General features: G+C 47.8%; 2 protein-coding genes across 6 annotated transcripts in view; one reads left to right on the forward strand and one right to left on the reverse strand.

The window, feature by feature from the left end:
• Positions 1 to 12,631, forward strand: part of RGL1 (ral guanine nucleotide dissociation stimulator like 1) — a 73,302-nt gene extending 60,671 nt beyond the window's left edge. For all 5 annotated transcript variants that reach the window (XM_085586589.1, XM_085586591.1, XM_021525119.3 and 2 more), the window contains 11 exons: positions 1,382 to 1,485; positions 2,562 to 2,646; positions 4,434 to 4,523; positions 5,656 to 5,742; positions 5,957 to 5,989; positions 6,686 to 6,807; positions 7,154 to 7,243; positions 8,462 to 8,645; positions 9,302 to 9,658; positions 10,706 to 10,820; positions 11,302 to 12,631. In XM_085586589.1, the coding sequence (XP_085442715.1) occupies positions 1,382 to 1,485; positions 2,562 to 2,646; positions 4,434 to 4,523; positions 5,656 to 5,742; positions 5,957 to 5,989; positions 6,686 to 6,807; positions 7,154 to 7,243; positions 8,462 to 8,645; positions 9,302 to 9,658; positions 10,706 to 10,820; positions 11,302 to 11,399 (1,365 nt within the window). In that variant the 3' untranslated portion in view covers positions 11,400 to 12,631. The remainder of the gene's footprint in view (positions 1 to 1,381; positions 1,486 to 2,561; positions 2,647 to 4,433; positions 4,524 to 5,655; positions 5,743 to 5,956; positions 5,990 to 6,685; positions 6,808 to 7,153; positions 7,244 to 8,461; positions 8,646 to 9,301; positions 9,659 to 10,705; positions 10,821 to 11,301) is intronic.
• A 1,098-nt stretch (positions 12,632 to 13,729) lies between these two features.
• The window catches only part of COLGALT2 (collagen beta(1-O)galactosyltransferase 2), a 44,342-nt gene continuing 34,577 nt past the window's right edge, over positions 13,730 to 23,494 (reverse strand). The window contains exons 6-12 of the mRNA XM_021525121.3: positions 20,655 to 20,774; positions 20,105 to 20,181; positions 18,643 to 18,749; positions 17,351 to 17,483; positions 16,384 to 16,511; positions 15,686 to 15,892; positions 13,730 to 15,315 (exon numbers count right to left, since the gene is read on the reverse strand). Of these exons, the coding sequence (XP_021380796.3) occupies positions 15,048 to 15,315; positions 15,686 to 15,892; positions 16,384 to 16,511; positions 17,351 to 17,483; positions 18,643 to 18,749; positions 20,105 to 20,181; positions 20,655 to 20,774 (1,040 nt within the window). The 3' untranslated portion in view covers positions 13,730 to 15,047. The remainder of the gene's footprint in view (positions 15,316 to 15,685; positions 15,893 to 16,383; positions 16,512 to 17,350; positions 17,484 to 18,642; positions 18,750 to 20,104; positions 20,182 to 20,654; positions 20,775 to 23,494) is intronic.

Consider the following 23,494-nt stretch of genomic DNA (forward strand, 5'->3'; position numbering starts at 1 on the left):
CCTTCCAGTTCAAGCTCCTGTTGTACTGGGAAGAAAGAAGAAAAGCTGATAATTTGTGCCTCTAAATTCATGTTCTCCACAACCTAAATTTCAGGTTGAACATAAAGAAAGGTCTCATTCTTTAAGATGTCAGTCTCTGGAGAAGAGCTGTTGTGTGGCTTTTTTTTAGCCCCAAGCCATGCAAAAACAGCTTTCAGTTTTAGTGAGTCCTGCCCCATGATCTTGAACTTGGTCTTTATGTGACCCAAGTGTCCACCTGCTCCAGGGGCTGTCAGCCCAGGCTCTCTGCTTAAGCCACACTTGGACAAATGTAGTCTCCTAATTAGCAGAGTTTTTTGTGGGTTAGTAACTGGGAGAGTTTGTACTCTCCTTAGCTCTTCAGTCACTTCTAATGCAGCTCATGAACAGAGATGCTGATACATTAAGTCTGACTTTTGCTTATACTCAGGCTGCTTTACATTTGTTCAGTCCTACAAAGGAAATAAATCATGTCTATTTTCACTGTAAGGATCCTTTACATAATAAGCATTATTCGGGTAAGAATCAGATTCATAAAAATGTTGATAAGCAGAATTGGAGTTTCAGTACATTCTTATCACCATGCAGCAGTCAAATTAGCAGATGTTTTGTCTGCTGGATTTGCGTGTTCAGACACCTGTGCTGAAGTTTGTGGTGTCCAAGCTCTTGTTCTTGTGCTACCAACAGATTTCCAGGAGTCACAGACCAGACCTTCCCTCTTGCTTCCCTCCACTTTATGAGGAATCTGTGCTACTTTTTTTAGTTTTTCATTATCCTTTTCCACCCAAGCTTTTGTCGCAGAGTAGTGGCATATGAAATGTCCATGAAGCAGTCTTTGTTTGGATTTGATCCCAACTCTGGAAAAGCTGGGAAGGTTTTTCTCTTTAACAGTGTGTATATACTTGAATAACAGGTTATTCCTTTGCATGTCTTTATTTTTAATTGACACTGAGATGATTGAGGGTTTACATTTTAAATACCACATATAAAGAGGCAAAGCCTGGTTTTCTCCCTAAGGGGTAAAAGGGATTGGTAACTATAAAGAGCTTTTTAAGAAGTATAACCTTTGTGCCTTTCACCATGGCTTCATGGACTCAGTTCCACTTTTATTTTTACTCAGAGAACTGAAAGCTGTGACACCACAAATACATGAAAGTGAGGAAAACGAGCTCTAAATGCCAAAGCTTGTGAAGTGTTTGGTGGCTGGAGTGGGGAGTGATATTTTTGATGCTCAGTATTTGCACAGCTGCTGCTCAGCAGTGAGAACGTGTAGCAGGCCTGACAGGGCTCAGAGAGAGGAGCACTAAGGTCTGTGTGGTGCTGACATTTAATGCTCCTGTGTTTCCAACCACTCCTTTCACAGGAATGTAGGATCCTGAAGAACTTCTCCTCCTTGAGGGCCATCATTTCAGCTCTGCAGTCCAACTCCATCTATCGGCTGAAGACCACCTGGATGTGTGTTTCCAAGTAAGCCTCTCCCTCAGTTCCCAAGGGCCACAGGGCTCAGTGTTCTTTTCTTTTCATCCTATCCTCACTCCTCCTTTCTGTTCCTTCTCTGACATGGGTCCTTTCAGAAGAACCCCCCATTCCTGGGAGGCTCAGACCCCTCCTGTGAGCTCCTCTTTCCTGTTGAGGGGACAATCTGCCCTTGGGCATACTGGATTCTGTCCTTTTTAGCATATTGGGTCTTCCACAACCTCTCTAGAAAACCTATGGTGGTGGCTTCTCACCCAGCTCATGCTCACCACTATCAGGGCAACACGACCTCTGCTTGTTGTCTTCTCTCCCATGAAGTTTGAGGAGGTCCAGCTTGCTACAATCCTCCCAACTCTTCTCCTGGTGCTGATATTTACATAAAATACATCTTCCCAAATCACAAAATCCAGTATTGAAGATAATACTTCTTCCAGGGGAACACTTGGTTGTGTAAATAATATTTACTGCCTGCCCCACAGATGCCAGAAGTTGCTGTCTAGAAAAAATGGTGTTCTGCTCATTCAGTCTGGGGAAACCAAATTTCTTTGCCTTTGATAAATTAAAATACCACTCTGCTAGGCAGTATCTTTCTTATTTTCTCTCCACAGAGGTGGGATTTTCCTTCTGTTGCTCTGTATTTCTGATCAAAATATTTCCTTTCATGTGTTTACTGTGTTGGGCAAAAAACTACTCCTACACTTACTTATTTGCTTCCAGCTTTCCAGAATGCATGGAATAGGGCAAAAATCAAGCACTTGGGTTCCCTCTCAGCTGTTTTTCTGTTCCTTTGTATCCCCTGACCCATTCTCACACTGCACTGACAGTTCAAAGCCCTGCCCAGGGGCTGCTGATGGTGTTCCTTTGCTGTCAGATGAAGCCAAACTTTACTGGAAGCACCAGAATGTCCCACCAAGGCTCCCAGGAGATGTGCACCATCTCACTGGGTGCATTTTGGTGTTGCTATCTTTTATAAGTAGAACTGTTAATGTCTGATGAGAAAGACACAGAAACTTGATTGGATTTTAGAGTCCTTGCTAATGGCATAAATGATATTATCTTCTGTGCAGGGACATCCTGCTGATGTATGAAGAGCTGTCTGAGATCTTCTCAGACCATGACAATTACCTGACTAGCAGGGAGCTGCTGATGAAGGTGAGAACTGGTGTGACTTCAAAACTTGTGATCTCAACGAAATCTAAGTTTTAACCCTTTCTGAAACCAGCTGCCAAAGCTCATCACTTCCTCAAGGATCTTTTGTGGTGTTCTAGGGAAGAGCAGGCTGTAAAACCTGAACTTCTTGCTAGGCTGAGAGTTGATTTCCTTGTTCCTGGAAGAATCAGTAGCTTCAGCCTGGACAGCCACAACCAGCAGGCTTTGGCAGCATGATCTGGGTGGACAGCAGGTCTTGCAGCTCCTCAGCCCATGAGGTCACTGGAACAATGCCACAGCTTCAGCTGAGGAGTCAATCCAAGATGTTTATCCCATTATCCTGTACCTTTCTTAGAACTAGGAAGCAGGGCTGGGAATTCTGAAGGAACAGGCTTCCTACTCTGTGGGTGGCCAGATGGACAACAAAGAAGGCTCTGTGTGGAGCAGTTTGACTTAGGAACTCTCCTGGGTGAACCCCAGTAAGCTCAGGAGCCTGAAAGGGGCGAGGAAGAATAGCAGGGAAAGGTTATGTTCTGCAAAAACTAAGGAATGTTTGTGGCAGGTTTTTTCCATCTACATAAAAAAGTTCCCTTAAACTCGCTAACCAGTTCATTCTTTGGCAGTTCTGTCCAGCCAATCTGGCATTTGTCCCTCAGCCCCTTGCCTTGGGATCTGAAACACTGTGTTTTGCTCAGGAATGGTGGGTGAACACAGTCTGTTTTATTTATCGTCCATTTATCAACATCTGTAGGTAATTTTTAAAGCAGGTGAGACCAAAATAAGTATAGAGGAAAAATTTGTGTTCAGAATTAAATATTAAAAGACAAAACAACTCAGACTGAGACCAGACCTCTGGTTCCCAGTAAATTACCCTCCAGCTGCCCTAAGCAGATTTGAAAAACATTTTGGAAGCAGTGAGAGGAGAAAAATCCCACAGAATAGCTAGAACCTCTCCCCTACTTTTGATCTTGGACTATTTGGAGGATTAATATCCACTGAATCCTCCAAGGCTTAGTTTTCCTTCACTATAAATAGCTCCTGTAAGGGAAGCCATGTTGGACCTTGCCTGTCCATCCTGCAAATCCAAGTGTGGAGCAAACAAAATGCAGCTGGAAACAGATTGGGTGGTATGGAAAGGGAACAGTGTTCTCTCCTCCTGAACAGACATTGATAATGATTTGTGACACATCTATGCAAGAAACCACTGCAAGAAACATGTAACTCCAATAATCCCCTGTGCACCCAGGGAAATAAAGGTTTAAAGAACTATGGTGAAATAGCTCATCCATTCATAGAAAAGCTGGAGCTGTGGGGATGGAAATCCATTCCTTTAATTTCCTGCATGGTTTTGGATTAGTCAGTAAGCCACAGTCGCTGTGGCTGTGGAATCTTGGTGTTGCAGCATAAGAAAAACAACAAAGCGTTACATAAGAAGGAGATGTTTACTTGTAGCAGGTCTGATCAGAGAATTAATCTGAAATCATGATGTCAGGAATATTGGGATAGAGCATCTGGACACCTGAAGTATGTCTGAGCTTCTCTGATTTGAACTCCCAGATTTGCAGCAGCACTTGGCTTTGGCCAGAGCTGTTCTGCAGAAAAATTCCCTCACAGTCACCTTGGGTGATTTTTGTACAAAATTGCCAATGAGCATCCAAGTCCCAGGAAATCAGCACACGTGTATTTTTTGCTGGCTTGTCTTGTTACATGTACTTACTATTTTACATGCATGTGGTTGCCAGTTTACCACTCAGATCCTTTATTAAGTGCCTTTCTTTATCACCTCACAGGAAGCAACATCCAAATTTGCCAATCTGGACAGCAATGAGAAGGAAAATCATAAAAAGTCACAGAAGCGACTGCAACTTCAAAAAACCAAGGTGTGTTTGGGGGTTTTTCTCCCCTTTTTGAACTGGTAACATTATTAACTCTAACTGGTCCATTCTATAAGAAGCAAATTCTAGAAAGGTCTTCACCAGAGTGAGTGGGCAGGAGGGACTGATGTTTATAAACATATGGTCATCACTTCCTTCTCTCTTTTTTTGGTCCTACAAGAAAGAGTTACATTATCTACTCTTGCAATTTCCATGTAGTAAGATATGTGCTGCTGTAAATACTGGAGTTCTTGTGATTAAAAAAATTAACTCTGGCAGAGCAGAAATCTCATGTACTTTCAAACATATGACGAAGCTGATGACATACCAGCTGGAAAATTGCACAGGCTTCTACAGAGATTGCTTTGTAAAATGTGTCTGGGATCCAGTCTGCTGGTGAAAATGGTTTTTCTTTCAAAGCTGGCAAAGATTTAAAAGGACAGGGGGAGAGAAATCTGGAATAGTGAGGCAAAAGTGCTGAATGTGATTTTTGTCTGTCTAGTTCTTTGACTGGAAAAAATATAGATCCTTCTGGATGGTAGAAACAAGTGTTTCCTTTGCAAGTGTAGAGCCAGCCTGAACTCTGCAAGTGCTGGCAGTCTAGAAGTTCAAAGTGTCAATAATTAGCATTAAAATGCAGTGGGTGGCTGGGGAAGATGGTCACTTCCTGGAGAGAAAAGAATGGTGGCTTGATTTGACTTTGCTATCACAAGGTATAATCACACATCATTAAGTAGAACCCCACAGGGATGAAGCAGAAGCTGCTCACACAGGCTGGCCAGGAGATTCCCCAGCTCCTCCTCCTGCAGCAGGTGACAGAGGGACCCTGTCCCTGGCCCTCAGTGCTTCTCCCAAAGGCAGGGTTTCCTGGGGATCCACTGTGGGGAATCAATGATGGCAATACTGTAATACAAAACCACTGGGTAATACCTGTGAGAGCATCCTGGTCTCACTGGAATTGGATTTAAATTCTAGATTATCTAATGAAAATGATGTAATGAAAGAAAACATAATTATAGGACTGATGCTTGGTTAAGGAGATTACTTTAATTTCATTTCCTTACACAGGAGTGTTCTGGAATTCTAATTATTCTCATTTTTCAGTCAATTAATCCAGCATTGCTCTGCTCACTTGCAGGGGGTGATGCAAGGCACGGTCCCTTACCTTGGCACTTTCTTGACTGATCTTATCATGCTTGACACAGCCCTTCAGGACTATGTCGAGGTAACTTGGGGCGATTTTTTGGAACCTTAAGTATCCTCCCTGCCTTCCTAACTGAGTTTACTTGTTTCTGCATCCTCTCCTTCTGCAGCTCTTAAAAGGGAAAAAAGGAAAGCAATATGCAGTGTTATTAACTAGAACTTGTGTGAAGTTTTGTGCATTTATCTCAAGGTACAAGTCTGGCTCTTCTCTGATCTCTTCTCTTTCCTTCCAACAGGGTGGTCTGATCAATTTTGAGAAGAGACGAAGGGTAAGTTGAATGTTCTGTGATTTTTGGTTTATTGATACCCTCTGGGCAAGGGCCTCTGTCTTTAGCAGCTGAACCAGACCTGGAGGCAGGAGACCTTTGCTTTCCAGAACACGCAGTAGTGAATATCTTCCTTCTCCTGCAGGAAATCCTTTGTAGGTGAAAGTCAGCAGAGAGCAAACCAGGTGGAGAGGACTGAGAAATAAATGCTGTCAGTCTCTCCTTTCAGCCTGATCCTTGTTGGTCAGAGATAAGTAATGTCCTGTAGGAGCAAAGGTGCTGGGGTTACTGTGGGCTGAATGAAGTCAGGCCAAATCTCCATCCTGGGCCTTTGAAAGCAGACCTGGACTTGGCTGAGATGGAGCCATTTCCTCCCCTTAAGTGCTCAATAACTGCCCTAAACAATCCAGGGTTATTCTGGCAAAGTGTGTGTACAAGTGCAGTTACAGAAGAGTAGTACACTCAGGTCACATTCCTTAAGGATAGCATTTTACATTCCTCTGGATCAAGTGTGAGTGCACATTGTGGATCCTAGGAAATAAAGCCCACCCTTATTGTTAGAAAACTGGTTCTTGAAATAGTTACTTGACTGAAACTGAACTTCACATCAAGCTAAGTTTGTCCTGGATCCCTCATTGTATGAATAAATATGATCTTGTTTTCTAATTAGACTTTCTATGTGATTATTTCTTTTCATAGGAATTTGAAGTCATTGCCCAAATCAAGCTCCTGCAATCTTCATGCAACAGCTATTGTCTGGTACCAGACCAAAAATTCATCCAGTGGTTCAGGAGGCAGAGACACTTAACAGAGGAAGAGAGGTAGGTCCTCAGTGCAGCTGGCAAACTCTGTTCTCACTCCCACACACCTGGGCAGGTCAGGGCAGGGACATACAAACACTGGAGTTTTAAAACCTATTATAAGGAGGTGAAATATCCCCTTGGCCGTGGTAAAATGCAAGCAGAGCAGTGCTCCTCTTTGTCGTGCTGCAACCTTCTCTGAGGTGAAAACAACTGAAGGACTCTGGGATTTCTTGAATGTTGCTGCTGTGAGATGTACAACTAAATGGCAAACACTGTACAACTAAATAAACTATACAACTAAGTGACATTGTATTACTAAATAACATTGTTTGCAAATATTCACCTGCTGGCCTCTGTCCTGCAGTTACAAACTCTCACGTGAGGCTGAAACAGCTGCTGATACCAACATCCTGTCTCCAAAATCCCAGAAAAGCATGGTGAAGAGGATCAGCACGTGAGTTATGATGGGGCAGAGGTGTTTTGGGGTGGGAATATGGACCTGGATAACTCAAACAAGCAGTGCTCATTTAATCAGCTGCAGAACCTGGCTGGGGATCCACAACCCTGCATTGCTTTAAGGAGAAATGCAGCCTTGTGGCTGAAGCTGTCCCTTTGTGTTGCTAGCAGCAGTCATGAGGATTATTAAGGATAGGAGAGACTAGAATAAAAATCCTTCCTATGGTGTCAAGAAAAGGAACCATTTTAGTGATGGATTATAATTCAGTACCTATTGTGTAATAGCTTCACTGAATGCAGCAGGAAAACAGTAAAGGAGGATAAAGTCTGGTCTATTATTAGTATAAATTGCTATAGACATGCAAAAATTCCTTGCAGGATTTTAATACGAAAGTTAAGGTTAGGAAAAAGGCATTTGATAGTGGAAACAACTAGCTGGAGAAGGAAAAAAAAATCATGGGCACATGGTCCAATTAGGTCTAATAGCACAAAGATTCAAACAGGAGGTAGGTAGAGGACAGGGCCATGCAGCTGGACATGGGAAACAAGAGGAATGCAGGAAAAGCTACATGGAATAAAGCAGAGCTCAAAGATTGAAGTAAAAATATCTGCACTCTGAATGTGTTTTGCAGATGAATACTGTAGAAAGGCAGTCAGTGACACCTCTCCAAGCTGTATTAAATCAGTAACTGCATGCTGATGCTCCCTGCTCTTCCTCTTGGTGGGTCAGACCAGCTTGTTTTGTTTCCTTTGATACTCCTTTCGAGGCACTTGACCTGCATTTAGAAATGAGCTTGGAGAGGGAGCACCTTTAATTTACACTTTATGATCTCCTTATTTGTGTATATCTCCAGCCTTCCAGAGAGGAAGGCCTGTGGAAACCTAATAGAGGGCAGGGATTGGCAGCGGGGTGAATTTGCTCTTTGAAGCCCTTTTTTTCTGTAAAATGAGCTTGAAAATGTGAAGAGATGGGAGTGTTCTAGTGGGGCATGAGCTGGCTGTGGCCTTGCAGCCGTGGGCACTCTGGGTCAGGAAGGTGTTGTGTTAGCCTGTAACAAAGCCTCTGGACAAACTATATAAACACCACAAAGGAAATGACAAAGGCCACTCCAGAGAGGAAAAAACTACAGAATGAAAGAGTTCTGAACCAAGGGACAGCTTTGGTCAGCTCAGCTCTCACTTACTGGCTTTTATGCTTTCTTTCTTTCTATACTAGACTTTTTCTGGGCACTGATGTGTTCACCCCACCCAAAGAACCACCCCTGAAGAGCTCTCCTGTAGGAGGGAGCTCCGGGGAAAGCACGGATTCAGCCAGTGTTTCATCGTGTGAGTTTAATCACTCTGAAACTGAGGATGTGTGTGTGACTCCCGTCTCTAGTCCTGAGGACCCTCTGAAAAAGGTACAGCTGAGGCCTCTGCATGTTGCAGGCAGGCCCAAGATACTTGCCAAGGCTCTTGGTCTTGACTAAAGCATTTGTTTTAGTGAAATGGAGAGAGAAATCTGTAAAAATGGAAGTAGTCCAGTCAGGGTTCTTGCACAGTGTTGTCCCTTACAGTGGGTTTGTTCCTGTCAGGAAGCTTTTGAGCAATGCAGAGGGAGAGAAAGGCAAACGCTGAGCAGGGGAAGGAAGGGGGCAGTTTCAAGGGGAACGGCAGAGAGGAGGGCTGTGTGTATTTCCACTTGTGCAAAGGCTCTCACCTGGAGCAGGAGTGCCTGTGACACCCTGTGCTCCTTCCCAGCCGGTCCCAGTTCCTGGCTGGCTGCCTGCAGCCTCATGCTGTTCCATGGATCTGCTGCCACCTCCTGGGCTGCCCTCACTGCGAGCCCAGAGCATCCCCAGCAGGACAGAAATTGTCACTGAATGCTGTAATCGATCAAATGAAGTTCAGTTTTCAGTTCAGGCTGGGATCCCCCTGCCAGCAGGCTGGGCAGAGTGTGGGTGACTGAGGTTTTGTCTGTGCCTTCTGCTTTGTCCCGTTCCTCTGGCACAATGACACAGCCAGCCACACCAAACGTCCCCTTTGTGACGACAGCACTTTCCTTTCTGTTGTGCAGATCTCTGGCTACTCCTGTTCTCCTGACTCTCCCATGAGCACGCCTTCCTCAGGGCTGTCATCTCTACCCTCATTCGTGCTGGCCTCCAACGACGACAAGAGCTCCGTGGGCTCCGACAAGGGCTACGACTCCGACAAGGGCTCCATCAGCTCCGACAAGGGCTCTGGCTCCAGCAAGGGCTCTGTCTTTGATGCTGGCTCAGGCTTGGACAGTGGCTCCATCCCCTCCAGGGACTCAGGATCGATGCTGAGCTGTGCCCCCAGAGTGCTGCCCGTGTACAACCGGCAGAGCGAGGGCTCCTGCATCATCCGGGTCAGCATGGATGGGCTCCACGCCAGCGTCTACAAGAGCATCCTGGTGAGTGGCACGGCTCTGGGCTCGAAAGGCGTGTCCAGGGGGGTGACTGAACCCATCACTGCATTCTGAGAGCACCCCTTCTCTGAGCTGGCTCATCAAACCTGGCTGGAACGGGAAAACGGCACATGGTGCTCTGCGGAATGGAGCCTGGTAGGAATGAGATGTTTTAAAATAGCTTTAGGGAAGTTTCTGGTCTGGAAATTGTTCTATAAAAAAGCTCCAGGCGAAGCTCTGTGAGCACACTGAGGTGTTGACATATGATGGTACATTTTCCTTGGAGCAGCCTTCCCCAGGAGCTGGTTTCTGGAAACAGGGAGCTGCAGGGAAGGGAGCTGACATGGACCTTTAATTGCACAGCTTCTCCCAGTGAAGAAGGGACAATCTCCCTCCTCTTGCCAGACCAGCAGCCATAGAATTCAGGCATTTCCCTCTCTGCTTATTCCACAGACATGTCCCAGTAATGCCACTGGTGCTGGGCCATGGGTGATATGGCTTAGCTCAGCTAGGGGGGACACAAATGTGGGATAGTTCTCAGCATCTTTAGTTCCTGATTTTAATGGTCTCACTTCCCCAAATCCAGCAAGTTGTTCCTTGAGGGCCTGATTTGGCTTCTCGTGAGACTGCAGGAGGTTCTGGAGGAGCCGTGTGTCTGCTCCAGATGCATTTCCACAGCACACAGCAAACCCAGCTACAAGGCCAGAAAGCTTTGCAGGATGTCCAAGGAAGTGCTTAGCACAGGAGCCTGCAAAGCAGCTGGGGCAGCTCTTCATGGGGGCTTTTGTGGCTGGTGAGAGTGAGGTCTCTCAGAGGGAGCAGACACTGGGATCTACTGCTGTCTCTACTAGTACTGTATCTGTGTCAGCTTGAACTAAAAAGCCACCCCCTCTAAATGTCAAAAATGCTATGTTTAGTATCTGTCAGCACCTGCCCCTTTGCTACTGACCTGTTCTTTCAGTTCTCTTCCAAGAACAAGCAGTCAGGTTTTCACTGACTACTAAATCGTGAGAGTGAATGAGAAGGATCTGTCATTGCACATTATCTTTCCAGATAACCAACCAAGACAGAATCCCTGATGTCACCCAGCGAGCCTTGCTGAAACACAACCTTGAGCCTGATGCAGTTGAAGATTATGAGCTTGTGCAGGTCATCTCTGAGGACAAAGGTAGGGAAGCAGAGCTCTGCTGCTGCCTGGAAAGTTCTGTTGGATTTCAAAGGGAAGAGTAAAATGGGAAGCATTACAAATGCTGCTGACAGGTCACAGCTGCCATTGAGAATGCCCTGGCTGCTCAGGGGTGGTTACTGCCAGCACAGGCACAGCCAGCTCCTGGGCTGCCAGGCTGTGTGCCTTGCAGCCATAGAGTGACCACAGGATTTTAGGTGGGGGTGATGTTCTGCCTCCCTGGGACCAGGCCCTCGGATCCCACCCATTGTCAGCCTTCTCTGAGAGTCTGGAGGGCCTCTGCCAGGCTGAGCATTCCTGGCCTGGCCTACCCCTCCTGCCCTGCTCCCTTTCCTGCAGGAAGCTGCTCCCGATGCTGCTGTGGCAGAACAGGGAGATGGCCCCATCCAGCTCCCTGTCCCCTCTCAGCTCTCCTGCTGCTGTGCCCCCTTCCCCACTAACGCTGCTCTGCCCTGTTCTGCAGAGCTGGTGTTCCCCCGCGACGCCAACGTCTTCTATGGCATGAACAGCCACGTGAACTTCGACTTCATCCTGCGGAAGAAGGCAGAGCTGCTGGGCTGAGCCTGCACCTGCGCTGCCCTCCCGGCTCTGGGGAATCTGCTGCAATTCCCTGTTGAAAATGTGCAATTGGAGCAATGGGCAGCCCTGGTGCAAAGGCTCCAGGCTGCTACATTGGTCTTGAGGACACCCCATGAGCCACCTCTGTGAGAAAAGGGTCTTCTTCATGCCAGTATTATACAGAAGATCATCTGAACTTATTTTTATGGAACTGAAGCAAATTCTGTGTATGTCTGCCTGAAGCAGCTGAGATTTTTTTGCACTTGTTCTACACCAGAGAATGACCCATTTTGGATCTTGTTTCCAAAGAACTTTAAAATGGATGAACTGCACTTGCCTTTGCATGAACATCATGAATGGGACAAACAGACACTACTTTGTGTTGGATGGAGGTCTTAATGTCACGACAGGGTGATTTCCCTTGGACTTGGTTAAGCCAAGGACCAGAACTTGATGCCTTTTGTGTGCACTCCCATGTGATGGATGGACATCCTCCAAGTGTGCAATTCCTCTGCCAGAACTGAAATGTGAACCTCTTGAAAAGCCATAAGTAAGACGCTGGATTGTATGCAGCCCTCATTTGAGACTCATGAAATACACACAGTATTTCTGGTTCTGCTGGTAGCACTGTGCATGCCTGCACAGATCTAGCAGTTATTATCCAAACAGCTTAGGATTCTTAAGGATCATCAGTTAAAATAGAGTTTTATCCATGCCTGGGCCTTTTACCCCCAGTTTTGTGGCACTAATTTGCAACACAGGGCTCAGGTAAGTTTTACACTACATTTTGATTTATCACTTCTGTTTACAGGAAGGTAAAACAGACCGACTGTGGGTCTCCTGTACATCCAAGAGTCCTGTGGCAGGTCCCACAAGCCTGGTGAAGGTCATAGCCTGAACAATTTATGAATTCCAGTTGTTTGTTTAGAGGGTGACAGAGTGGGGGGTTGTTACTGAGCCTTAACCTTTGCCCGGAGTTAGGGCAAAACTACAAGTTCAGTTTTCTCTGCTTTTGGTGTCTGTACAGTGCAGTTCCTTGTGTACATAGCATAGCTCCTAATGTATATAGTACTGCTCACTCAGAGGGTGTATGGCAGCGTTAAGCTGAAACATAAATGTTCTGGATTTTAAAATTACACTTTGCAAATGTTTATATATGTTATGTTTTTAACTGCTTACCTGTAATCTTTATATGATAAGTATATAAATTGTTTTTCATTAATATTTGCCTGGAATCTGTCAATTTCCTTCTATTAGTGCATGTCAGGTGTGTAAAAACACTTCATACTACTTCCCTTGCTGTCACTTTCTTCAGCCTCTCCACTTTAAGTGCTTGAACTTCTCAACAGCAAAGCCAAAGCCCTCCAATACATCAGCCACGCACACAGCCTCTGAGAGATAGGGATATTTTGTGCTATTTCTTGAGGTTTCAGCTTAAAGATTTCTGTAACTGGGTAATTAAGATTGTACACCCATTTTACATCTTCTGCATGAAATTATTCTCTTTTGAGTCACTGAATGACTTCTGAGGCCAGGTAATATGAAAGAAGTGCTTTGAGTGTATCCATTTCTCCCCATTGTCTCAACCATGGTGTTTTTCCTCCAACTCAAATACCTTGTATGTTTTTTAAATCCATGCTCTGTTTGCTGGTGAGGAGCACGCTGTGATGATGCAGGGAAATACGTGTCAGTACACAGGGAAACCCCACAGCAAGGGGAAAGGAAGGAGAGGCTGCTCAGAGGCACTGAGGTGGCTCTGTCATGAACAAAAAACATGAGGAGGGTGGAAGACGTGGCTCTCAGTCACACAGTGACACTTGACAGTGCTGGGTATTCACCTGGTCACAGAGCCCTGCTCCTGCAGGAACTTCTCACCAATGCCTCTGGCACTTCAGTGTCCTTCACACAGGCCATGTGGGCTCATAAAGCAAGAGATCTGTGGAGGAAGCAAGAGGGATTGTGAGGAAGGAATGACCCAGGCTGTGTGTGGGCCTATGGTGCAACCTCCATACTCACCAGGTCGTGTGGGCATCTGCTCCCACATGGACACCAGCAGGAACTTGGCTTCCAGGTGGGAACTGCAGCATGGGCCCCTTTATACAGCCCGTGACTCCATGGGAGAGGGACACAGCCAAGAATCCCTTGAGCTGGACTTCATTAACCTCTAGTTAACATTCAGGGTTAGGCTGGAGGGGGCTTGGAGCAACCTGGTCTAGTGAAAGGTGTCCATGCCCATGGCAGGGGGTTGGACTGAGTGACCTTTAGAGGTGCCTTCCAGAACCCAAACCATTCCAGCACTCTCCTCCCACACAATGAAGAACACACAGAGCTGCTCATCTTGCACCAGGTTCTATGTATTATCAGACCGGCTGACAGGTAATAACATGTCTTCTGCAGCAGAAAGCACAACATTGATCAGTAATTATTCAAAAAAACAAAAATTAAAACCAAAACCCCAGCCACACACACTCAAAGCACAGATCTGCCAGCAGGTGAGCCCCCAGATGGCAATTCCAGGAGGGAATCCTCCCACTGCCCAGAAGCTCCAGGTCTGTGCCAGTATAGTCCGTGATCACCTGGCCTCTGAGAAAGGTTTTTTTAAAAAAAATAAACACCATATCTTGCTGGCATGTGAGCCAACAGCAAAAACATCAGAACTCATCCAAGACACAGAAAAGTTCGCTCCTCACATGAAAAAATATCCAGGCAAGTTGCCTTTCCGTCCTGTAACACACAATTCTATTGGGCTGTTGAGAGTTACATTGCTGTAGGCTCTTTTGGTTTTAGAAGGAGAGTTTGTAACCTAACCTCTTACATTTTAAGTTCCCAAAACTCCTACACTTGCTTTTATGGCCTGAATAAACAGGCCTGCCGACAGGTTGTGGGGTTTTGTTTTCCTGAAGGGCTAAGTTGAAGCAGAGGTGAAGCAGGATGCGACACAGACCAACTCTGCCTGCATTCCCTTCAGGCAGTGCAGACACAAATAAATCCAGCTACCTCCATGTGCATGGCTTCCATGACTTCAGACATTCCAAGACACCCGTTCTGGATCCAGAGGCCTGTTTAGATGGGATGCAGCAAGACTGAAAATGAGCTGATGGGAAGCCAGCACTGCTTTTGTACAGGAGTGTGACGGGGAGAAGACATGACAGAGGAGCACTGCTCTCCTGCATTGAACATTTTGGGGAAATATCTTGATTCTGATAGGAATCCCTTTGGAAAACAAACCCAAATCCCCCAGATGCTCAGCAAACAGGGTGGTAAAAGCCTACAGACCTACAAGGAGTAACAGTAAGGGAGCAGCCCAGGTACAGCCATCCCGAAAGGCACTGACATTTGTACACCTCTATATATTAATCTTTATAAATACAGTGTTCTACATGAGGATCTGTGGAACGATGTACTCCCAGGCTGGTTTCTTCTAACAAAAGCTTGCCAGGGCTTTTGCTTGGATCTGGAACACTTCTTCTTCCTCCTTGGTGTCCCACCCTGTCCTCGGCGGCCTGGGCAGGTGTCCGGCCCAATCCCGCGCACGGCCCTTGGAGCGGTGGGAAGGAGACCACATGAAGAGCTGCTCTACAACTTTCAAGGGTGAAAAGCTAAAGTGTGAGGCAGGTTCAGCTGTCAACAGAGTCCCGAGGAGGTGGGCAGTCATAGCTCATCCCTGGATGACGGCGTGTCCAGGGAGGGCAGGGCATCCTTGTTCTGGGCGTCGCTGTGGATCTTGTCCTGCTGCCGGGACTTCCAGGAGTGCGTTCTGTCCCAGTCCGTTGACACGGTCTCGTTGTCCCAGATGGTGGAGGTCTCGGTGTCGCTGAGGTAGCCCGGCTGCCCCGTGTAGTGCGTGGGGTAAACAAGCAGGGGTTCTGCTGAGAAGGCCTTCAAGTCTCTGGACTCGTAGTACTCCATGTACTTTGTGCTACAGAGGGGAGAAACACCGTCAGCAACACAGGAACCTTCACTGGTGCCAAGCCTGTCCCGGGGAGACACGGCCAGTCCAGGGAGCCGACTGGTCTGGGAGTGGGGGTAGGTGCTGGGGTACAGCCAGAACCACGTCCTTACAACCACCCACACCTGTACAACCAAAGCCTGCTCCCAGGGACACACAGGTGCCTCAGACAAACAGCCCTGCCCCGGGCATTCCCCTCCATCACCTCCTTGGACCTGCGCCAGGAGGACAAAACCAAGCACCACAAGGAGTCCCCACCAACCAGGCTGCCAACAAGATCTGGTTCAAGATCGGTCAGCAAGACCCAGCCCATATCTCCCTGAGCCACAGGGGGACTTACACAGGGTGCTTGTTGTACATGATGGGCAGGAATTCATCCACAGGCAGCATCTTGCTGAAGGGCTCAGCCCCGATGAGCTTCTGGGCCCCGTGGAAGGAGATGGCGTAGCCCAGGGTCCAGTAGGAGTAATCGGCTTCCACCAGGTTCCGGACATTGGGAACGGCCCTCTCGGGCTCCTGCACCTGCATCCTCTTCCGGCCAATGTAGCTTCAGGGTGAGAAGATCAAGGAGATGGGAACCAAAGTGAATCCACAGCAGAGTTAGGACAAGACTATTTGTGTCAGCCAGGCCAGGGCAAAGGACCAATCCCAGCAGCAATCCCTGACCCAGCTCACAGATTTCCATCCTGCACCACTGCCAGACATCCAAGTCTCACCCCAGTGGGTGGGACAGCTGTGAAAGGCTTCCTAAGGGAGCTAAGATGACAGTCTGAGGCTCAGGACTGAGCTGTGCTGGTTCCTCTGTCAGCATCTCCAACACAGCTGAGGTCAAACAACATTGTCCACACCATGGGCAGGGATGGTGCCCACGGGGCCTCCTGGCAGCCCAGAGGGCAGATGTGTCATGGTGGGAAGAGCTACCAAGAAGGCTGTGCCACCATGCCCTGCACTGCAACATCAACCTGCACCTCTGCCATGCCCCAGCAGTGCTGCTGACCTCCCCACGTGCCCAGGACTCCCAGAGGAGCAGGAACTTACATCAGCTCCCAGTCTAACTGGGCTTGCTCGATGTCGTCCATCAGCCTCATGAGCTTCCTCTTGAACTGGTGCTCGAAGCGCACATCGTCCTCAATGACGAGTGTCTTCTCCAGGCCCCTGCTCACCACCTGAAACACGAGGGCTCCAACGTGAGCACAGTGGCCTCCATGGGTGCCCTGCTGTCACTGGGGCCACCCTGACCCAGCACTGCCTCCCAGACCACGCAGACAGGGAGCTGGAGAACCACTCTGTGACATAAACATGATCTGCTAAGCCACTGGAACTTGCTCCTGCTCAGATACAGAATTAAGGGGAAAAAAACCAGGAGTGTTTCTTTAACCCCATTTGCTTTTCAAAATCTTTTTGCCTTTCTTCTAAGCAAGCTTGCCCCAGGCAGGATATTGAATGGACTGCAGAAACAGTCATGAAAATGTTCTGATAAAAATCACTTGGAGCTGAGGGCAAATGAATCCCAGAATCATGGAATGGTTTGGGTTGGAAGGGACCATCAACTTGTCCCCTTCCATACCTGCCATAGGCAGGGACTAGCCCAGGTTGCTCCAAGCCCAATCCAACCTGGCCTTGGACACTTCCACAGATGGGACAGCCACAGCTTCTCTGGGCACCCTGTACCACACTCTCAGCACTCTCACAGGGAAGAACTTCTTCCCAATATCCCATCTAACCCTGCCCTCTGGCAGTGGGAAGCCATTCTCCCTTGTCCTGTCCCTCCATCCCTTGTCCCAAGTGTCTCTCCAGCTCTCTTGGAGCCTCTTTACGTACTGGAAAAGGGGAGGTGTGAAAGGTGAACACTGCATTCAAAAAAAACCCCTGCAATCCTAGGAAATCAGTTCTATCCTACACTTCCAGAAACCTGGGCTGGATCCAATGCTCTGCACCAGGACTGGCTGTGCACCAGGACACAGCACCTTCCCGCAGAACCCTCGAGGCACCCCAAAATCCTCACCTCCTTCCAGATGTAGTAATGGCTCAGGAAGCAGCCGATCTCTCCTCTGGTCAGGGGTCTGGAGGAATAGGGGTCCCGGTATCCTGGCAGCATTTCGATGCTCAGAGCTTTGAGCTGACTTGTGTTCAGTGCTCTGGGAAACACGGAGTATTTATCACCATTGCAAAAAAAAAATAATTCAAGCCAGACACAGGCACAGCATGGGGAATGCTGCTGATGTTCAGGAAAAAGCCACACCTTGAGGAATTCCTACACTTGTTTTGCTCAAAAACACAGAGGAAAATTAACTTCTTGATTTACATCTCTAAATCAAGTTGCTAAATTCTATCCTTAACTCTGCCAAAGACTTCTCATGGGACCACCAATTATCTTTAACTCTGCCAAGAACTTCCTGTGGGACCATCCACTTGCCAGGTGCTTGGCTTTGATTAATTTTCTGAGGCCTTGATAGGATCCAGGTCTCCAAGACCACTAGATGGTACATGGGCTCCTGTCTCCTTGAGGCCTTTTTGCAACTCACAGACTCAAAATTTCTGCCTTGGTTTCTCATTTTAAAAAGGTATTAACATACCTTAGAATCACAGAATTATTAAGATTGGAAAAGTCCTCTAATATTGTCAAATCTATGCATGAATCCAGCAGTTCTCCCAGGGATGGGGCTTCCACCACTGTCCCACTGCCCTGGGCAGCCTGTGCCAGTACCTGAGCACCCTTGGCATGAAGAATTTTTTCCCAGTTCTCCAGCCTGAGCATTCCCTGGCACAGCTTGAGGCTTTTTCCTCTTGTCCTCTCCCTTGTTCCCCGACCCCTCCCCAGCTGTCCCCTCCTGTCAGGAGCTGTGCAGAGCCAGAAGGTCCCTCCAAGCCTCCTTTTCTCCAGGCTGAGCCCTGCCAGCTGCTCCTCAAGACTTATGCTCCAGACCTTAGAGTAAGCTTGGAAAGGGCTGTGGCAGGGTTAACACTGCGGCACCACAGCTGTGTAGCACTAGGATGGACAATATTCCCAGGAGTTAACTGTTCCATTCACAGAAACCTGTGATTTTAACATGATTTGGACCCTAGTCTGAACCCCAGCACCCTGGTTCTCTCTCAGAGATTAACTAATTGCAAAGCAGGAAAGAAACAGAGCAGAATTGCCCCAAACAGATGGTCAGGGAGATCCAAGTGGTGCTCAGTCCCCCACGGAACCAACCCTGCTCTGCTGGAAGTAGGTCAGGGCATCCAAGGAGATGCTGTGAAGCAGTAAAGCACATCCCCCCTCTGAAAACACCCTCAAGCCCAACCAAAACTCACTTTCCATCCACAGCCTCCACTACCTTCACTGCAATCTCCTGCTCGTAGAGCGTCCGCAGCATCCGATCCCGCCGGTCCTTGCGACGCTTCAGGTTGATCATGAAAATCTGGGGAGAAGAGGAGAACATCAGGATCTCAGACTCCCACCTGGGAGGGTGGGAGGGAGAAGGGAAGTCCTGATCCACCCCTCTCCAGCAGCCCCACTGGAAAAGCAGGTCTTGTGAAAATACCACGTGTGTTCCAAGTTGTCTAGAATTTGTCAGAAAGCTGAACTTGGTTTTGAGTTGAAAGTGTAAAGGCTTTTTCTCTAACGACTACTTTTTATGGAGTTTCATGGAGGAAGCTTGCTCTTTCAGGACGAAGAAAAGTGAGGAGAGACCAGTTAGAGCCAAGTGTGTAATTTCCAAAGACACAGGATGTTTAGGTTTATATCAAACAGAGTAACATGACCATCTGCAGCATCAATCCTAGAGGAACACTGCCACTGCCTGGATTTCGGATTATCAGCAGGGCCAACAACCAAGTACAAGGCCATGGTAAAGAAAAGATTTTTGTGATTACTTCAGGCACTGCAAATCCACTGTGATCCCTGCCAGAGCAGAGAGCCAAGGCTGAGAACAGAGAAGTCTTGGCAGGGCTCTATCCAAAGCCTTGAGGAGACTGGTGGAGGGCTGAGGACCCTCACTGCAGGTAACCCTCAGGGGCTCAGGGATATTTTTCAGTCCCAGGCAGGCTGGTACAAGCACAGCCTTGTAGCCCATGGAGCAAATCCTCATCCCAGTAAGAAGCTGAATGAGTTTCAGCTCGGCACAAATGAAAGAATAATAAACTGGATAAATAAAGCACAGCCACAAGGGACAATATGGAAAAAACCTGGACCAGCTGTGCCTTAAACACAGACACAGCTGGGTCAGGTCCAGCCTCAGGAGCCCCACAAACAGATGGAGCAGAGCACACTGAGAAGACAAAGGCTCCCCTGATCCCCACAACTCCCTTAGTCCCAGAGCCAGCCTGGCAGCTGCACACACAGGGCTGCTGGCTCTGGGAATAACACAGACACCAGGCAGTAGTCAGAGCCTGGCACGTCCCTCTCCAGGCATGGTTTGCATCCCTGGGGGTATCCAAGGTGGGCCAGAACTCAGCTGTGAGCCTGGATCCCCAACCTGCTCTCAGTTCTCCAGTGTCTCTCAGGTGAGAGAAATCCTACCCTCCTGCCACTGGAGAGCTTTCCCAAAGGCCCAATTTGTGGCACAGATGGAAGGGAGGTCAAGCTGCTCTGCAGTCATATGTAGAGCAAACAGCACAAGAACAGGGGAGTAGACTTGTTTTTCAGCCTCATTTCTGCCTTCTCTTCCTGGCTGGATTAAAACAGAATCATGGCATGGCTCAAGTTGGAAGGGACGTTAAGGACCAGGTGATGAGTGAGAAGACAAGACAATAACCAGCAGAACAGGCTCCTTACTTCATCAAACCCCATCTTGTCAGGGTGCTTCGGAGGGACTGAGATGAACTGAGAGGGCTCCACGGGAGGGCGATCGACTGAAAGAGAGGAGAGACCCCGAAGTCACCCTCGTGCACACCCTGCAGGGGACATGACGTGTCTGGAGGTGTCTTCCTCACGGGCTGGGCTCCCCTGGAGCTGGGATGAGGAGCCCCTGCAGCATGGGAACAGCAGGAAGCAGCACACGGCAAAGCCAGAGCCAGCACAGGGCTATGTGCCAGACAGACATCAGGAGGAAAACATGGACATGCAGCAGCCTTTTCCACATGAAAGATGCATTTGGTCTGGGGAAGTTGAGGGATTTTGTGGATGGGGTTGACCTGACCATGAAGCAATTACACTTCTAGGTAGAAAAGTGGTGGAAAATTTTGAAAACTGCATATCAAAACAAGATTAGAGTGAACAGGTTGGGATGCAGACTTCCAAGAGGATGAGAGCTGGGCTGCTGGCAGGAGAGCTCTGCAGGCAATAACTTGGGGGGGTCCATCATGGCAAAGGCACAGCAACTCACTCATGGCCTCGATCAGGGTGTGCACGAAATTCTCAGCTTCCTCCTGCAGGGACTGCTGTGGCTTCAGGGGCATGGGGAGGAACCCGTAGTGCTCACGGTTGCAGACGAACATCTGAACTCCTGGGGATCACAGAAAAGCAGAAACCACAATCAGGCCTGCTAGCAGGGCAGTGCACTGCTCTGTGGCTACATAGCCACAAACACTCGTGCCAGGACCTCAGTCCCAAGAAGTTCTGCTTCGTAAGCAAACAATTCAAAATCATTCTAGTTCTGCTTTCCGTTTTGCCTGGCTGGCAGCAAGTGGCCTCTCCCATAAAACCAATCCCTACTGGCTGCCTTCAAGGGCCTGGGCTGACAGGGGATGTGGCTTCCCATTGAAACAGAGTGGGTTTAGATTGAATATTGGGGAGGAACTATTCCATGGGAAGGTGCTGAGGCCCTGGCACAGGGTGTCCAGAGAAGCTGTGGCTGCCCCTGGATCCCTGGAATGTCCAAGGCCAGGTTGAATGAGGCCTGGAGCAATCTGGGCTTGTGGAAGGTGTCCCTGAAACGAGGTGATCTTTAAGGTCCCTTCTAACTCCACCTATTCTATTCTTTATCACTGTTTCCTTTTGTTTTGGCTAGGAAATAAAGGCAACGCATTTTCACCCGTGCTGGCAAAGACTTTAAGGAATACATATTACAACAACCTTTGAAATGCCAAGTCACCAGCAAACACAGTCCTTTCCTCTGCAGAACTAATTTCTACTGTGCCCTGAAGATTAAAGGAAAATCCCAGAGTGAGACACCAGTGAGGAGAACAGATGTGATAATGTTAACATCCTTCAGCTCAAAAGCTTTTGCAACTGCTTATTGAAGGTGGGAAACAGAGAGAAGCTGCAAAGCCTGTCCTTGGAGCGGATGCATTTGCAGGGCACAGACTCACCCAGTGGGAACATCCCAGCATCAGCAGAACGCTTTTCCCTCTGGGATGACAAGGATTTGCTCACCACTGGCTGTGACTCTGCCTTTCACATCAGGGAACACACTCAAAAGCCACATCCAGAGAAGCCAAGGAAGTATTTCCGTTGTTTTTCATTGAGTTCTGGTAAGGTCCTTTATTAACTCAAATCAAAGCTGCTAGAACCCAAGCAACCAGCCAAAAAATGCCTTTGTCCTTTTTTTTTTAAAAAGTGAAACAAGCTTAGCCAGCCCCCTCCCTCGAGGAAATAAATGAAAAGCAGACACTACCTGGTGTGCTGATGCTTTCATCTATTAGTGCCCCTAATCCATGGTATTTTTAGCAGAATGGAACTGCTGGCACTAATGACTCCGGTGTTCTCTCATTTTAAGTTCTACAAGTAAATTGCTGGCTATGCTACTTGCCAAAACACATTCAGCTGTCAGCTGCAATTTAGGTAAATGGCAGAATAAAAAACTACTACCTGCAGACATTAATGGATTTGGCACTGATCTTATCAACTAATCTTATCTGGCTCACTGATCTCCGTTCTTATCTTCCGCTGCCTTGAACATATTTAATCTGCACAGATTCACACCAGTGTCCCTGCTCTGTTGGGATAAAATGGTAAAGCTTCTGTAAAATAGGGAGGGGGACTCACTCTCCAGCTCTGTTTCTATATTAAAGTTAAATGATTGCTACAAAGGATAGAAAAAAACCTACAGGTGTTTGTATTATTATTCTTAATGGGCTTTAAAGGCAGCGTTCAGGATTTACAGTCATATCCTAAAACCACAGCTATAATTAAGGAAACAAAATTGTCCCCACTTCCCCGTGACCAGACCTTCCTGCTGGCTGGCTCAAGGGCTTCAGAGACCCAGGATGAAAGGCAGCTCAGGAGACCATGGAATCATGGAAAGGTTTGAGTTGGAAGGGACCTTAAAACCCATCCTCCACCCCTGCCATGGGCAGGGACACCTTCCACTGTCCCAGGTTGCTCCAAACCCCATCCAGCCTGGCCTTGGACACTTCCAGGGATCCAGGGGCAGCCACAGCTTCTCTGGGCACCCTATACCAAGGCCTGCCACCCTCACAGGGAACAATTCCTTCCCAATAGCCCATCTAACCCTGGCCTCTGGCAGTGTGAAGCCATTCTCTCTGTCCTGTACATCCCTTGTCCCAAGTTCCTCTCTAGCTCTCCTAGAGCCCCTTTAGGCACTGGAAGGGGCTCAACGTTCTCACCTAAGCCTCCTTTTCTCCAGGCTGACCTGGCTGGCTAAAAGCTCTCCTGAGAGTGCAAAGAGCTCTGCAGAGTCCAGTGCTGGCAATAACACACCCACTCTGAGTTCTGCTCACATTCAGGACTCCCACACAGGCCACGTCCTCTCTTGGAGGTGGGATGCTCTTTGGAGCATCACAGAACAGCTGCTTCCAGCAGCAGATTCCCTGTTGGAAATTGATGGCTTGTTAAGCATAGCTTTTGGCCTGGACAGAAGCCAGTATCATTTCTGACTTAAGGGAAAGTAAGTGAAATTACTCCAAAAAGAAGCTTCCCTTGAAGCTCACACATTTTTCACATTTCTGAACTTGGATGTCATCCTTTTATCCTGGGTGACAAAACTTAACTCAGGACACAAGTCAACAATCTGAGCAGATCAGCAAGCCAGACACCTGGAGCAAAACCCTTCATGTCATGGGTCAGTCCTGGAAAAAGCTAGTGTTCTGGGACAGAAGGAAAAAATGATGGGTTTGAATCCCTGAAATATTTCTGAAGCAGCTGGAGCTAATGCACATGGGTTGGAGGCTGCACTTCTGGGACAGCTGTCAGAGGGAAGAAGTGGAGGGGTAGATTTTAAGTAGCCTGCTTTGCTCTCCAAACTTAAACCTCAACACTGCTCTG

The sequence above is a fragment of the Lonchura striata genome, chromosome 8 (assembly GCF_050655825.1).
Source record: "Lonchura striata isolate lonStrDom1 chromosome 8, ASM5065582v1, whole genome shotgun sequence".
In the NCBI taxonomy this organism is placed as follows: Eukaryota; Metazoa; Chordata; class Aves; order Passeriformes; family Estrildidae; genus Lonchura; species Lonchura striata.